This window comes from Rattus norvegicus, chromosome 9, assembly GCF_021556685.1.
Source record: "Rattus norvegicus strain SHRSP/BbbUtx chromosome 9, alternate assembly SHRSP_T2T, whole genome shotgun sequence".
Lineage (NCBI taxonomy): Eukaryota > Metazoa > Chordata > Mammalia > Rodentia > Muridae > Rattus > Rattus norvegicus.
The window spans coordinates 19,955,813-19,973,638 of record NC_141542.1 but is presented as its reverse complement, the minus strand read 5'-3'; the positions used below and the strand labels follow the sequence as shown (position 1 = coordinate 19,973,638).

Here is a 17,826-nt window from a genome sequence, read left to right as displayed (position 1 = left end):
GTTTTTATTGCAAAAAAAATAGGATTATAGACCATTGATTTTGTGAAATACATGGATATGTAAATGGAAACAATGTTGGCTGTCAAGGACTGCACAGTAAGCAAATATTTTCAGGTTTTATACACTCAGAGGTATAGAAGAAATATATTGGCCTCCAGAAAAAGGGAAAAGCTTAGGAATGGAAATGTGTGTCACATGCATTGTCTCAAGTAGTTGATTTACTTTTAAGAAAAATCTCCCTCTTCCTTGGTCCCTAGAGATTTGGGTGCTAAGAAAACTCTGTTCTCCAATTCAGGGTTGTAAGCAACCCTCCCCATCAAAAGCATTGTTGACTTCTAATGAAGCAGAGAGACATATCTAGCTTTGAAATAGAGGTTGCCAAATGGTATTCCCAGTGACACATGGGAGACTGGAGGAAAGGGTGCCCACATAAATTCATCAGTGTGGGGAAAGCTGGTTAGTAGGTAGGCCATAGAACTTTCCAGTGACATCACCAGTAAGCCGTTCACTGGACACTCTATTGTATCTAAGAGATCCCTAGAATCTTCTGTGATGTCACCAGTGTTGTGGTGACACCAACTGCCTTTGGGATATTACTTCAGTTCCCTTGGGGTTCACAAGCAGGCATGTTTCGCCAGCTGCTCAGGCTATTTCGGAAGGAAAGTGTTGATCAAGGAGAGATCACACCAGGTCAGAGAGAAGCTGACCCCCTCTCTAGTGACACAGGAAGGAGGAAATCATTCTGGGGAAGGCTTGGTGAGTCCTGGGCAGAGTTGGGGAACATCCTCAAGGAGGTAGGTTTGAGATGTGCCTTCTAAGACTAGGCCTTAAAAGCAGGAGCCTTGGGATTTTTCAAAGGCAAACCAAGAGTCAGGAGTTCCTGATCTTTAATTTGAGAGAAAGCCATAAAGTTTTAAGACTTCAGTGTCTTTTCTTGAAACTTTTTAACTGTGAGTGTCAACGAATAGCAGGAGGCACTGTGAGATTAACAATGTGACCATGGTTGGGAGTTGAAGCACTTCATCCTCTAGATTACTGTAGGTTACATAAGTGTCTGATGGCGAGAACAAGGAAGGATGCACCCCTAGTCATGAATTGAGTTCTCAGACACTTTGGGCTGGACCACACTTGGTTAGAGCTTGATGGTGCTAAGCATTATGAAGTCATTATGAACTCCAGGATTATCTGCACCACATCTGATGTGAGATAACATTATCGCAGATGTTTATGTCTCAGTCATATTATAACTTTCAGTGCCGGGGGTTGTGTAATAGTGAGTGTGGCACGTGTATGGCATTAGAGGTTGGGAAGAGGGACATAGCTTAAGAATCAACCTTTAAGAAAGCTTTTCTGCTCTTCCAGGGATTCACCCAGTCTCTACCATTTCCCCTTCCTCAACCTCCTTTTCGGATTCAGAATGACCTTTTCTGCCCATGGGCCATCAAATATGCAAATTCACTTGGGTTTATCTGTCTACAGGTTTTGATAGGAAGGCATCATCCCAAAATGTCATCAGTAAGCAAGAGGAGTGTCTAAAGGAACTGGAGGAACTCAAATTTGAAATCCAGAAGTGTCAATTCGAGAGGGATGAACTTTATCAAATCCTGGATCTTTATATCTATGATGAGTGGGACCACAGGTAGTCATTATGCCCAGTAACCTGTTCACTGTCTTGCGCTTTCTCTCTGCTACCTCAAGATTTACTCATAGCACGAGAAAGTTTCACCTCTCATCCTGGATTTTAAGGAGCTTTGGCAGGCATTTGCTTGTGAGATAAGCTAGGTGCTGTGTGTTTAGGGTCAACCTCTTTTGTACTTGACCCTGAGCCTCTTGGATTAGCGTTGGTTCTGTCATCAGCTGGAAGGACCTTGTCACACTTGCTGCAACTGTGTGTGTGAATGAAATGCCTGCACGTCATCACTCTTTCCTCTGAATTTGTTCATTATACACTGATTCTATGGCACCTCCATGCATGTAGTTGACATTCTAAATGTGTTTGGATATGGGTTGGTATGTATGTATGTGGAAGTATATGTGGTGTTTTACTCAGGATCAGGACGTCTGGGACCTTTGATGGGGTCTGAGGATTTGGTTGATCAACAGTTTGCAGGTCATGATAGTGATGATTACGTGGAGGCCCACACTGATCAACAGAGCACTTTGCTCCTTCTGTATACCTTGGTGGCACCCAGGACTCTCCCGAGGGGAGGAGGTGCTATAAATCCTCTTCCTGGTCAAACTTAGTTATGCCCTCTGGGAATTCATGTAACGATAGAAACAAAGGATTGAGTATACCTGCTTTCAAAACAAGAGAAATGTCATCACAGCTTTCTCTTGGGCCCAAAGCTGTGGCACAGACTGGGGGAATCTTCTTCCTGAACTAGTCAATTCCATCATGCTCGCCTTGCCAGCTCTTGAAGGTCAGGTCCCTCCAACTGGTACCGTGGCTCTGTTGTCCTGTGCCCAGGATAATAAACTTAACCAGTACAAATACTTTGAAGGAGCAAGTATGTGGTACATACTGAGTTTAAGTAATAGAGAGAACAGTCTGATTTCACCTAATTTGTTTCACCTGCTTTGGTCTTTAGTTTTTTATTTTTTTAACTATCCAGGGATTGTTTATTGTGACCTAGAAATGGTCACTGTGGTCTTGACAGTTGTTATTACCAAACAGGCAGCTCTCAGGCTCTGCCCCCTCCTATATAGTGAGTCTTTGCAGAACCATATCTCTCAGGATTCCAAGGAGTCCTTATTTCAAAACAAATGTTTGCTTATTTACAGAGAAATATTTTCTGTGGATTGAGTCTCACTGTTGGGTTTTGGTCTGGTTTTTGACTTTGCCATTTTCTTCCCTTCCAACATTCCTTGAATTTGAAATTTTTTATTATACATTTTTATTTACATTTCACCTAATTCTGAAATCGTGAGTTCAAAACATTATTTGTTCCTTTGGCCATGACCTAACCCAGGCTGCACGTCGAATTGCCAGTCCTTCAATCCGAACATGAGATGAGAATGATGGCTATGCAAATGATGACCAACTCAATAAGTGATGCCATGGAGAGGTACAAGGAGCTCATACAAGTGAACAGTTCCTACCGGTGAGTCGCTGACAGAGATGAGAAACCAGCACTAGGCAGGGAATGCTTCTGTCCTGTATGACTTTAACAAAAGTCAGGGCTCTGGTTCTGTAGTGTCTGACTCTTAACAAGAAGCCTGCCTCCTGGCAAGAGTCTTGGATTTGTAGCTCTTGGACTCAGTTGTTGTACATGTGAAGGGTGCCGAAGACCCTCCAATTGTTATTTTCCCCGTTAAAGATCCTCTAGATAGAAAAGGTTTGCACCATGATGGGAATATCAATCAATTCTGAATCTCTAGGACTCTGACAGGAGATTTAAATATCTGTGATCCATGAGAAACACATGGAAAGATTGTACAGCTATTGGGTCATCAACTACCCCTCAGAGGAGCTTTCCCCACAACGTGAAGATGGTTTCACCATACCATGGACATACGAGCTCCCTTATGGACCATCTCTTCTTCCTTGATTTATATAAACCGTCTTAGTGTCAGGATTTTCAGAAGTACTTTGATTCATGTGGAATGTGGATTCTGGATTTGACCTCCTCTAATTGGTGCTAACCTGTATAGTGTGGCTCTATTCTGGGGATTTCTGAGGATGAGGACACTTGAAGGGATGACTAGACTTGCATGAGTGACAGGCAAATAGAAGCTGGCTGGGATTTACCATTTTTTGTTTGTGGTTCAGCGTGAGGCACTCCCAGCTCCTGCGTGAACAAGCTCAATTGAAGAACAATATACAGATTTTGCTGAATGAGAAGAGAGAACTGCTGGTGGAGCAGACTGAACTGCCAGCATCCTCTGTGGAGACAAAGAGGTTCTGTGAAGAGGCCGGAATGAACATCTGTGACCCCAGAGCCAAGCAACAGCAGGTAGGGTTAGGGCTCAGGGTCAGGTTGTCCTCAGGTCTTACCATAACCATAGACAAACCAATGTAACTGTCTATTGACTAATCCATGTCCTGTCCTAGGTCTCATCCAAGTGTTCATTCATGTGATGGTTTACAAGGCTTTCTGTGGAGATAGCCCCTTTTCAAGAAACTGCATGTTTGGAAAGCAAATGCTCCTGCTCTTCGAGAATCTGCAGTTTATTAAGGGAGATAGGTTGATCACACAGCACAGCACTACAAGCATTATGTATGGAGGGTGCTATGTGTGAGTCCCTTTTAGACTAGAACAGGGCTTTGAGGGATGAAGCAAAAGCCTGGAGCTCATTTTCTTTTCAGGGATGGTGTGAGACTCAGGAAGTAAGTAGTTTTCAAGGAGGAGAGCCTGGTGGAAATGCCAAAGAAATGGTTCTCATTGTCATTTGTGGTGGCTTTTGTTCTTCCTCCCCTCATGTCCCTGTATATGAAGATGGTGTCTTCATGCTTCATAGATCTTGGGTAACTACAAAGCCTATGTATCAGCATGTCAGTCCTGTCTTATTTGAGTGCTCCTGGAGAGTTCATAACTGGGCCTTACAACCTGAAGCTGGTTAGAAGAGCAAGGATGTGGAAAAGGTTTCTCAAAGGCTGAGGGTTGGCATGAGAGACTTGAGACTTCAAGAACAAAGTTATCTGTATGTACCCCCAATTCTCACCAAGAAAGTTGCATTGCTGTGCTGACCTGCATCTTAGGGAGCATGCGGGGAGGCCAGTTCATGACATGCAGTTTTGTCCAGTCATTATCTAACTTAGTCCTTTAAGCCTAGTTCTCTCAACAAACATGAAGCTTCCTGTTTTGTGCTGGCCAGCAGTCTTTGCATCATTCGTCCAGTGTCAAGTGGAGCCCCCTCTCTTATTTGTCTCAACACATTCTTAAACCATTCAGCTATTTTAAAAATAAGGATTAGATTTCTTCACTTTACCTGAACAGAGTTATCCCCCGGGAAGATTCTGGATTGTCTTATTGGCTTCACCATGATATTGCATGGAATCCTAGAGTGCAACCCTCTGCTGACATTGCTTTGCTGACTATATCATGGGCACTGCATTCTTTCAGGATAGATTCCCTCTCAATATTGTACACAGTGCTGCATTTCAGAAAATTCACTGTATGTTATTTATTTAGCCGTTTTCTGACTGACACTGAGGTTGTTTTAATAACATAGGAACTCTAATGTGATGAAATGTTCCTGGTAACTGACCATGAGTTACTGTCTTCTCTGATGCTTCCAAAGTCTTCTATGAAGGAAACAGGGTAGTTTTAGTGAGGGGCCTATGATGAGTCAGCATAGAGCTCGATGGAGTCTTTTCCTAGAAATCTCTCTCTTGGGGATTTGATGTTGTGTTGTTTAGGCTATCTGTGCAGAACATGTAACTTACTTGTCGGACCAGCAAGTATCTGCATAGAAAGGTTTCCTGAAGTGGAAATGAGTACAGGCCAGGGCAGCACATCTTGTTGAGTCTAAGAGACTTGTACACAGCATTGTTCCCACTAATTCCTCACTCAACAGGAAATGTGCTGCATAAGAGCAAAGTTTTCATTTGTGCATGCGAGAGTGTATCTGTGTGTCTGTGTTTGTGTGTGTGTGTGTGTGTGGTGTGTGTGTGGGTATATATATGTGTGTGTGTGTGTGTGTGTGTGTGTGTGTGTGTGTGTGTGTTTGCAGTAGTGAACGTGTGTTTCCCTCTATTTCCAAGTTTCATGAGAAAAGTACTCTAAGCGTTCACTTTACATCCATGAAACATGAAATAGAGCGGCCCAGTCATTTGGCATCTCCATCTAGCTCTGTACAGCAAAAGGACTCTTAAATTACTAATTTATTCTATTTCCAAAAATTTCAGAACAGAATTATCTTGTGAAGTCTGGGGGAGGAGTGGAAATATGTTCAAGTGAGTCCTGTTTCACAGGGGTAACAAATTGCAGGCCTAGAGCTTGCAGGTCCCTTTTTGTTATGGTGTAGAAACAGGACACTACAATCCTTTAGAAATGCAACCCCCAAAAAGAGGACACAAAAACACCTGTAAAGTTAGATTTTCAAGTGATTAGGGGCAAAACTACTGATCTGCATTGAAATCCTTTGGAGCACATCAAAGGAATGGAGTACTGGAAGGTAAGGGCAAGGCTTCTCTATAAAATCCATGAGTTTATTCTGCTTCTCTGTTCTTTGTGAATTGTGAAAGCCCACTGGAAGCTTATGTCACTCACTGTGTCTTCTCCAAGGTTGCTTTCCACATTGTCTGCTACCATTTCTTTCGAGCTACCTTGGCACACTACAACTTCCCCTAGGAGTTTGGCTTGGATTTTATTCATTGAGAATTTGAGTTGCTTGGAATTGTATCGTCATCCAGAAAAAGTCCCATAGCTATGCTGTGGTGCAAGAACAGGGCAGTTTCAGGAACCCCTTTAGGTGCACAGTTAATCCAAAGCGCTCCTCTATGTTATCTGTGTAGCATTCTGCAAGTGCTGTCGATCAACATCATTTTCTCTCAGTTAATTTCAGCCTCAATGGGTTAGGAGTAATGATGAGCTTCAAATGGGTCTGACAGTGTAAGAACAGGTAGCCCTATGAGAAGCCATGTTCAGAAAGTGGAACAGAAGTTTTAGTTAACCCAGTGATTCCACAACAAGGAGTAGGTATTGCCATTGCAACTAGGGAGCATCAATGTTGTAGTGGTCCCAGAGTAACCTTGAAGGAGAATCTATCCAGACGTCCATCAGCCAAGGAGTAAAAGTGTACCATACGATGGAGCCCTTCCATAGATTCTGATTCAGTGTTAGATAATCCATGCAAGCTTTTACTTACTTATTCAAATTATCTCTGGAACAATCACATTACGGGGAGAAAATTTGTTGATTTGGATCCTGGTTATGGAGATTTCCTATGATTCTAGCTTTGGGCATGAAGTCACTCAGGCTATGGTAAAGACAGCTCCGATTAGAAGAAGTTGCACACTTTGGGGAAAGTCTGAAAGAGTGAACAAGAACAAGAGTCTAGTCCACCACCAACATATGATCCTTTGCTCAGCAACAAGACAGCTCTACACAGCCTTTGGGACTTGCTAAGCCAGATTGTTAATGGGGAAAGAACCCTGAGTCTATGACAGTTTATGGGAGGACAGCACATCACTGACTGAGCTGTCTATAGGTCTGGCCACTATGTACATATCACACTCAACATTTGTTTTTATACCTCCAGCGAATCCTGGGGAATCTTTACATTAAGCATTAATGTTCAGGTAGGAACACAGGCTGGAAGAAGCCATTTGAATATCCTTCCCAAATAAATACCCTTTTTGGGTGGATGACCACCCCACCTGGATTTCAGCCTCAGGCAGCTAAGGAGCTACTCAGAGTATTGTTCTGGTACAGTTCATGTGAATTTTGCCCATGAAACAATATATATGATCCTCTGTATTTTTTGCTATGTTCTACTCCTTTCTTCCTATGATCTCTCAGGAAAGATCTGAGGACATTTTCTCTTCTGTCCTCTCACAAATTGCCTTACACTAGCCATAGACTTACAGGGGGGCTATTCTGTTTCTACATCACAAGCACCTTTAATGTCAATGTGTACGCTGGGAAGATTTGCATGGAGCACATTCTCAGTGATTACAGGATCTATGCAATTCCCATGGATTTGATGTGAGATGGCTTCTCTGTGTATTTGCAGATACAGTGGTTACAAATGGAAACTAGACAGGTTCCTTCAGTGCTAACATAATCAGAAATTTTACCTCAATTCTGGGCATGTTCTCCAGAAGGAATCCACATGGTATTCTAGGTTGCTCATACCTCTCTTGAACTCAGATTCCGACCCAGCTACAATGTTATTATTCAATGTCATATACCTGGACCAGTGGGGAAAAATGCTCATTTTTCTCTTAATCCCAGCACAGTGCATAGTCCACAGTTGAAATTCTAGCAGTGTTAAAAGCTGAGATATAAATCCAAGCGTAGGTACTCTATTTCACTTGGGGATGCAGGGACTGACCTCAGCTGACGGGTCATGCTGGATTGTCCAACTGAATAGAGCTGATGTAAGAGGGAGAGCTGAATTGACAACCACTCAATAAATCTTTATTCCATTGCTCTGCTAGGTCTGAAATTCTCCAGCAGAAACTCGAACATGACACGGACCAGGACAAGATCTCCCTTGGAGAGAAGAGCTACAGGAGGAGAACTAAGTGTGCACAGCAAATACACCACTATTGCGTCTCATCTGTAGTGTCCATAGCAATTGTGGACTGCATTTTCCTCCTTTAGTTTAACTTCTTTGGATTGAATAGGCCGTACTTTCACCTCAGCCTCTTCAACAAGTGTGCACTTTTTGAGGGACTCAGAGAAGTGCTGATGCACATCAATCAAGAGCTGCTGGTCATCCAGAAAGACTGTGCACGTGTAAATTTGTACTTGTCCTGATGGGTCATCCAGAAGAGTTTCGTGGAGATCAGTTCACAATATTGGAAAGACTTTGTGACAAAGTCTGTAATATCATTTATACTCAGTATTGGTAGGCTTTTTCCTTAATACCTCCACTCCAACAAAACAGACCTACTTCCACTCCTCTCGAAAAGATTGTTACCATCACTAACTGCTTGTATACTATGTCTCCAAGGCAAGCCACAGGCTATAAGTCTATTCTGCAAAAGGAGCAGCAAAAGAATGATTAGCGCAATTCTTCTATTTAAAGTTTGGTTAATTTTTAATTGTTTTGGTTATTTGGTTTTCCTTCTATTCATTTGAAGATTTGTTATTAATCTGTTGTTGTTGTTTTGTTCATTTGCTTTTCTATTTTGATAAGGATATAGACTGTATATATTGACTACCTGCATCTGGTTACTATCAAGTAAATTGGATGTATTCTGGTCAATAAAGGAGTAATCTCAAACTCTTCACTCTTAAGAACCTTCTTTATTGATCATTAGTGTCAACATCTGAAGTCCCACAGCTATCAGGGATGGATGGATCTCTGAATTCTCATGGGGACTGGGCATCAAATCACTTCCCAGTCAGACTGAGATTCACAGGCATTTATACAGTCACTGTGCACTGTGTTTCCAACTCTGAATTTCAACTTCATCATGCATACATTACCCACTGTGTATGCTTGCTGTCAAATATATAGTTACCTCTAAATTATACTCTGTCGATGAGAGTTTTGACCAAATTAATAGGATAAACATTAATTTTTCTGTAACACCTCCCAGGACATATAAACATGGTATAAGGGAGTTTAAAGCCATCGGGAATCCTGCACCCAAATCCCGGGGCAGAAAATGCTGAACACCCAGGAATGCAGATAATCCTGAGACCACAGGAAAGAAAGCCACTGCTGACCAGCTCTGCCCACATCTCTGGTCCAATATTAATCTGCATGGTGCCTCTGGAAACAGGAATAGAAGAGCAGTCAGTGGCAGGAACCTACTTGGTCCAGCCTGGACCCAGAACCTACCTGGGCCCTGAGCATATTTGAAGAAAACCATAGGCATACAATTCTCTGTTTCCTGACTGTGGCTTATTTTGATTCAAAGCTCAAAATACCATTTTGTTGTTGTTGATTTTTAGTTGGATATTTTTCATTTCGAATTCAAATGTTATTCCTTCCTTGTTTTCCAGAAATAAGTCTGAATACCATCGCCCTCCACCTCTGCTATAAAAGTATTCCCTTCACCAGCCATCCACTTTCCCAGCCTAGGCAGGACCAAGGGCTGCTCATTCCATTTGTGCCCAAGAAGACCATCCTCTGATACACATGCAGATGAGGCCATGGCACAGTCCCTGTATAGTGATTGGGTAGTGGTTTAGTCTCTGGGATCTCTGCTTGGCAGGCATGGTTGTCCTTATGGGGTTGCAAGTCCCTTCAGCTCTTTCAATCTTTCTGTAATTCCTCCAACTGAGGTCTAGTTCTCAGTTCAATGGTTTGTTGCTAACATTCGCCACTGTATTTGACATGCTCTGGCTGTGCCTCTCAGGAGACATCTATATCTAGTTCCTATCAGCCTACACCTCTTAGCTTCATCCACGTTATCTAGTTTGAAGGCTGTATATGTATAGGTCACATGTGGGGTAGACTCTGAATGGCCATTCCTCCAGGCGCTGTGGTAAACTTTGCCTCCCCATCCCTTCAATAGTGTTTCTTCTTCTCCTTTAAAGGCAGGAGTGAAGCATCAACACTTTGGTCATCCTTCCTGAATTTGATTTGGTCTGTGAATCTTGGGGAATTCGAGCATTTGGGGTAATATCCACTTGTCAATGAGTGCATACCATGTGTGTGTTTTATATTGTGTTAACTCACTCAGGATGATATTTTCTAGTTCATTCTATTTGCCTATGAATTTCATGAAGTCATTGTTTTTGATATCACTGTAGTACTCCATTGTGTAGATGTACCACACTTTCTGTTTCCATTCCTCTGTTGAAGGGCATCTGGGATCTTTTCATTTTCTGACTATTATAAGTAAGGCTGCTATGAACATACTGGAGCATGTGCCTTGTTGTATGTTGGAGCATCTTTTGGGTATATGTGCAAGAGAGGTACAGCTGGGTCCTCAGCTAGTGCAATGTCTAATTTTCTGAGGAACCTCCAGACTGATATCCAGAATGGTTGTACCAGTCTGTAATCTCACCAACAATGGAGGAGTGTTCCTCTTTCTCACATCCGTGCAAGCGTCTTCTGTCGCCTGAGTGTTTGATCTTAGGCCTTCAGACTGGTGTGAGGTGAAATCTCAGGGTTGTTTTGATTTGCATTTCCCTTATAACTAAAGATGTTGAACATTTCTTTTGGTGCTTCTCAGCCATTCCCTATTCCTCAGCTATGAATTCTTGTTCAGCTCTGAACCTCAATTTTTAATAGGTTTATTAGTCTCCCTGCAGTCCAACTTCATGAGTTCTTTGTATATTTTGGATATTAGCCCTTTATCAGTTGTAGGATTAGTAAAGGTCTGTTCCCAATCTGTTGATTGGTGTTTTGTCCTAACCACAGTGTCCTTTGCCTTACAGAAGCTTTGCAGTTTTATGAGATCCCATTTGTCTACTCTTGATCTTAGAGCATAAGCCATTCATATTTGTTAAGGAAATTTTTTCCAGTGTCCATGTGTTCAAGATTCTTCCCCACTTTTGCTTCTCTTCGTTTGAGTGTATCTGGTTTGATGTAGAGGTCCTTGATCCACTTGGACTTAAGCTTTGTCCAGGGCAATAAGAAGGGGATGATTTGTCCTCTTCCATATGCTGACCTCCAGTTGAACCAGCACCATTTGCTGAAAAAGTATATTTTTTCCACTGGATTGTTTTGTCTCCTTTGTCAAAAATCAAGTGCCCATAGATAGGTGTGTGGGTTCATTTCTGGGTCTGCAGTTCTATTCCACTGGTCTATCTGTCTGTCTCTGTACCAATACCATACAGTTTTTATCACTAATGCTCTGTAATACTGCTTGAGTTCAGGGATGGTGATTCCCAGGGAAGTCCTTTATTGTTGGGGATAGTTTTAGTGATCCTGGGTTCTTTTGTTATTCCAAGTGAATTTGCAAATTGTTCTGTCTAACCCTATGAAGAATTGGATTGGAATTTTGATGGGGATTGCATTGAATCTGTAGGTCACTTTGGGTAAAATGGCCATTTTTACTATCTTCATCCTGCCAAGCCATGAGCATAGAAGATCTTTCCATTTTCTGATATCTTCTTCAATTTCATTCTTCAGATCATGAAGTTCTTGTCACACAGATCTTTCACTTGTTCGATAAAAGTCACAATGAGGTATTTTTATATTATTTGGGACTGTTATGAAAGGTGTCATTTCCCTAATTTCTTTCGCAGCTTCTTTATCTTTTGTGTAGAGGAAGGCTACTTCTTTGTTTGAGTTAATTTTACACCCAGGCACTTGCTGAAGTTGTTTATCAGGCTTAGGAGTTCTCTGGTGTAACTTTTGGGGTGAATCAAGTGTACTCTTCTGTCGTCTGCAATAGTGATATTTTGACTTCCTCCTTTCCAATCTGTATCCCTTTGATCTCCTCTTTTTGTCTGATTGCTCTGGCTAATTCTGGGGACAACATACAATGACAGGGACTGCAGGCAGTAGGCCGGGATGGAAACATCTCAGAAGCCTGCAGCCGCTCCTTGTGAAGTAGGGTGGCTTCTGGAAACCTGAGAAGCAGGAGACACATCTCTCCATGAACCCACCATCTGAAATAAGAGGCTGCCTGCAGCAGTTCGGGATGGAGACATCTCAGTAGCCCGCAGTAGCTCTTCTTAAAAACTGGTTGTTTCCATTTCTCCAAACCTTAGCCCTGGACAACGGCTGTATAGATTTCATTTGTGTGTGACTGCCTATCAGGTGGCCTTGGTGTGTACAATTATTCTATTATGTCTGACTTTCCTACGTCTTTCTGGTGAATTCTGAGAAACTAGATGTTCCTTGAGGTTATGGTTCTTAGACAATTGGAAATTGATGAATAGGGGCACAGCACAGCATAGCCCTAACGGCCCAGGTGCATATTATGTATTCTTATCTTGGAAAAAAATGTAATAACTGCACAATTGAAGTTCCAGATTAAGGTTTGACTTGCAAAGACAGCTTGAAGAAAATAAGAGAAAATGCATTAGAGTCAACAATCGGGCACTAGGAAAGGAAGTTATTGAAGTTGGGAAATAAGTCTTATATAACATTACAGACTAGTTAAGGAAGTATAGAATATATAAAATTATATACTAGTAAACTAAGTCAAACTACTGGAACTCTTATGAGAGTCATTGTGTGCAAGGAACAGAACGCTAGTGGAATTAGTGTGCTAAGGGTTACCTTGATTCTTTCTGGCCACTGCCTGGCAGTTTTGCCTATGTCATTTATCATTAGAGAGTCTCAGGAAAATGCAATTAGCTGACCTCGTAGCTTTGGACTCTGAAGTATAAAAGTAAAGAATTAAAGTTTAAATAATGATAAGTTTACAATTATTATTATATTGGCCACAGGCCTGGGTATAGGGGAAGCCTGAAACTTTGGGGAACAGTTGTAGTTCTAAGTTCTTGGTGAGATGTAGTCATTCTTTGCATCTGATTTGGCAATGATTAAAAAATGTCATTTTTCTACCCACTTTTGCATCATGAATAAAGGACTGGGGCAAGAGAAAGGCTACAGAACATGTGAAGAGTAAATGAGAGAGAGCATGAGGGAGTGAATGAGAGAGTAAATGACAGAGCAAATGTAAGAACAAATGTGAGAGCAAATGAGAGAGCATGAGAAGAGCATGTGAAGAGTGAGTGGAGAGTGAGTGGAGAGAGAATGTGGAGAGTGAATGAGGGAGCTAATGAGAGAGCGAGTCTGAGAACAAATGTGAGAGCCAGGGAGAGAGCATGAGGAGAGCATGTGAGAATGAGTGAGGAGAGAATGTGAGGTGTGTGTGAAGATTGTGTGTGTGCGTGACAGGAGAGTGCATGTGGTGTGTGTGAGATATGTGTGAGGTGTGTATGAAGAGTGTGTGTGTGCGTGACAGGAGAGTGCATGTGGTGTGTGTGAGATATGTATGAGGTGTGTATGAAGACTGTGTGTGTGCGTGACAGGAGAGTGCATGTGGTGTGTGTGAGAGATATGTATGAGGTGTGTATGAAGATTGTGTGTGTGTATGACAGGAGAGTGCATGTGGTGTGTGTGAGATATGTATGAGCTGTGTATGAAGATTGTGTGTGTGAGTGAAAGGGTAATGAACAGACGTGTGCATGATTGTGGGAGTTTGAAAAGAGAAAACTGCAATAAAAAAGGCAGAGTGCACAAAAGAATGCAGTGTGTATGCAGCAGCAAACTGTGAGAGAGAGAGAAAGAAAGAGAGAGAGAGACAGACAGACAGAGAAAGAGACAGAGAGAATGACTTAAGCCTTGAAATTGCCTATCAGTTTGTACCCAAGAGGAGTCTGTGGATATGTATTGTGCACCTTCCAGATATTCCTGCTTCCAGGTGAGAACTCTGATCCTGTGAGAGGCCAGGAAAGTCTGAAAGAATGGCTGCAACCCTGAGGCCAGAGGATAAAAGTTTTCGGCCTAGAACTCCTAATTTATCTTTTCACCTGAAGCCTTAATGTTAAAATTTTCTTACTGGGATACAACTGTGGTCCTGGTGAGCGTCTTGTCTCTTGGATGCTCAATCTTTTCTTTGTTGTCACAGACTGTTTGAGCTTACTCCAGTCACTGGGACTTATTCACACCTTCAAGTTTCCTGAACTTTTCAGATTTCTAACATTTGTGGCAAACTGAGTGACAAAAGCAATGAATGTTGAGCACTTCCTTGGGGTCCAGTGCATATAGAGCTATGGGTGTATGGATATGGTAAGTCCGTAGGAGTTACTCTAAGAAAGTAGGACTGTGCTCTTAGGAACCCTGCGTGACCTCACTTCACTTTGCCAGCTTTGTGGGCTTCTACATTGCAGATCTGAGAAGAACTGAAAACTAATGGAATAGATGTATAGCCTCCTATTACCTTTATTATTGTTAGGATATTAGTAGGAAAGGTTTGATTTAATATACTCTCAAGAATATTAACAAACCATTGCCTCTTGTGTACCATCTGGATAAAGTACCAAGTTCACAGACAGTTATTCACCAACTTTCCAAAGCCAGCAAACTGGAGCACGAAGAAAGCCAAGTCCAAGGCATTCAAAACCAGCATCCTCACCAATGCCACCAGAAAAGGCTTTGGTAAAAGTAGGGAGATACTGAGAAAGTTGGCCCTCATACACTCAGAGAAGACTGTGCCAGGAGAATTGGGGAAGGATTGTGTGAGAGTAATTAGGTATCAGTAGTGAAGAAAAAGAAAAAAATATATAAATGGAAATAAAATAAATGTCTTTAACAAAATGGAACACAATGTATTGCTGAACTAACTCTACTCTGTTTACACTTGCACATGCTTTAACATCTAGAGAGACTAGATGTGATAAAGTAGAATGCCCTTGTCATTTACATATACTATGTATACAGCAAAGATTAATGTAGCAGAGAACAGGCAGATCAAAGATCCATTGTTCCCTCTCATCTATGTGACTCTGCTTCCCTTTGTCACAACTGTGGAGGCCTCTGCTCATCCAGGTCTCATGGTTCAACCAAAATGCTGTCCCCTATGATCTCTGGCCAAGTGCTCTTCTGTTCCCAGTAGAACTCTGCCTCAGGCTGCAGACGCACTGAAGGGCCAGCCTTCACCTTCAAGGTACAACCACTCTTTCAGCCTTTTCAGGCTCTCTGTTACTCAACCGAAGGTTTCAGCAGAGGCCTTTCATCTCAATAACAGAATCTTATCTAATCCAAAACATTGGGAAGCCATCCTACACTCCTCATTGTTTGGTTACCTGAGACCAAACAACACAGCTCTCTTCTTTCTGCCTGTTTTCCTGATTTGAAAGTAAATATTGTGCTCATCTATGGTCTTGGTGGTAAGAATAAAATCCTTAACATGAATAAGAGGACCATGCAGAGCATGGCTTTACATTCTACTTGCAAATTGAATAGGGAGAGGGAATTACCAAGGAAAACAATAAGAATCCTAACAACAATTACAGAAATAATGAAATGAAATAAAACATAAACAAAAGCAAAAACAACAATAGTTTGTGGGTGTTGGAATTTAAGGCTTGTATTAATTTTGACGAGCTTTGTAGGCATTTCCAATAAAAAGCAAGCAAACAAACAAACAGCCTTATTAAAAGTGCTGCAAGTGCAGGAGAGAAAGCTGGGAGATATTCTGTGCTGCTGGCCCCATGCTGTGATTCTGCAGCGACAACTTCCTTGGAAATAGGAACCTGTATGCTGTGGGATCCCTTGCTGGACCTGTCATCTCAAAAAGAGGGGATTCCCTAATCCAAAACCTTGGAATCCAGTTTACTTCAGGCCAGGAATGAAGTCAGCCATCATTAGGGAAAGAGCAAGGGGAAAATTACATAGGAAAAAATATGTGCCTTAATCAGAAAAGATCCTCAACTTCTAAGGCCTCCACAATCTCCACCCCTCTCTTCTGAGCTGTGCATAGTGATGTTGTATAACTCCAGATGGTAGTAAAAGGCAGAGTTCTTCCCAGAAAACTCATACATGATTTTCACCCTGACATCTGTGAGGTGAGGTGGCATCGTTTCACAGAGTCAGCACACCCGGGATAAGGACACAGAAGCCACAGATGACAATGCCAAATGGACTCCCTCCTGAACTTATGGACCCATTAAAATTGAGGTTTAGCCTAACCTTAGGCCATTCCACTCCCTGCCCATCCGCCTGATTTCTATGTTGGCTCTGAGTAAAAGATCAGAGTGTAGCCCCAAATATCCTCATGATTTGATGGAAATTCAGGAAGAACTGAAAGAGTGTACCCCAAAAATGGGGAGCCGTGTCTCTTGCTCCGATCGCGGGGTGGGGTGCCCCCAGGAATCACGAGTAGCCATTCCTGATGTAACAGCAAGAGGTAGCTTTATTAACGAGATCCCGTGTCTTAGCGAGATCCTAGGTCGACACGTATCTCACACAGGAGACAGAGGAATCGACCCCGAGCTTCCAAACTCGGTGGTTTATATAGGAGCATTCACGAGGTGACACATGATTGGTCAATTCAAATGGTGCACAGTTACTTTTGGGCGCAAAATTACATCAGCAAGGAGTACGTGCTCTCTAGCAGCTTGGCAGGCAGGTAGGGTGGCTCATCTCAGTCAGGGGCGTGAAGGAAGGGGAGGGGATGGCTACAGATGGTCAATGTCCTTGGGGCTGATAGCTGGTTTGGCAAGTCCTATCTCTGGCTCTCCCTCAGGCAAGTCCGGCCCTGCACATCCGGACTCTGACAATGAGTAACCTTTTTAAAAACTCTAGTTCTACAGAACGATATTGGAGAAGGGATGGCAATGTGGTTACAATGTGGTATCTAGGTTTGAAAGACCCCCAGAGCAGGGAGACCCTCACTCAAGTCTCGGGATGATGCGACCCCCCAAGAACTCACATGAAACCGTCCTTGCTGTAATAAACATGAGGTTTATTGATAGGAACCAGTGCACTGGGGTCGAGACTTGTATCCCACGCAGGGGCAGTGGAGTTCGACGCCCAGTAACTAACACAAGGGGAATTTAAAGGAAGAAACCTCAACCCCAGCGGGTAGGGAGGGCGTCATTGGAAAATGTCGAGAATACCAGTGAAAAATCACAAGGATAAGCTTCCTGCTTCTCAAAATTATTCTCTGAGATTTTAATCTAACTTTATGGTCACCTAGTACATGTAGAGGGCAGGGTTTGGAATTTGAGGTAATTAGGGCTTTTTTAAACTTCTGACTTCTTAGCTGCATTTTTTTATTCTTTCAGGTTCTGACCAGGAACCTTGTCCTTAGCCAATGGGGACTTTAAAGCCGGGCCTCCTGCTTGTTCCAGTGCAGGCTAAGACTTGAGGGTCAGGCCAGCTCCTGAGCCCCACACACGGCTGCCTGCATACCCTTGTGACTGCATTAGAGCCAGAGTGCTCTCCACCCTGTCCTCTTCTCTCCTCTTTGTCACAGCCATGGTCCCCAAGAGCACTTGTCAAACACCTTTATACATCTATGTCAATCTCAAAGTCAGATTCCCAGAGAATCAATCCCCATAGCTGAACATAAATGAGTATTCTTTGTGTGTGTGTATATATATATATATATAATGTTGTAGAACACAGAATAGGGATTCTTGGTGAAAGCTTCCTGGACATGTGTCTTTGCACTGGGATCTTTCCACATGACTTAGATATCCTTGCCATGAGGTCATTACCAGTCACCTTGCCATTTCATTTTCGTTTTTCTTTTGGATGCTAACGCTGTTTGATGTAAGATCCAAGGCTGAA

The 17,826-nt window shown here is 42.4% G+C and overlaps 1 protein-coding gene across 1 annotated transcript; it reads left to right on the top strand.

Moving 5' to 3' along the window:
* The first annotated feature begins 606 nt into the window (after positions 1-606).
* LOC148003423 (disks large homolog 5-like) lies at positions 607-8,902 on the top strand. Its single transcript, XM_087568649.1, has 5 exons — positions 607-756; positions 1,480-1,639; positions 2,970-3,101; positions 3,770-3,953; positions 8,105-8,902. The coding sequence occupies exons 1-5, from the start codon at positions 627-629 to the stop codon at positions 8,108-8,110; spliced, it is 612 nt and encodes a 203-aa protein (XP_087424775.1). The 5' UTR covers positions 607-626; the 3' UTR covers positions 8,111-8,902.
* The last annotated feature ends 8,924 nt before the right edge of the window (positions 8,903-17,826 follow it).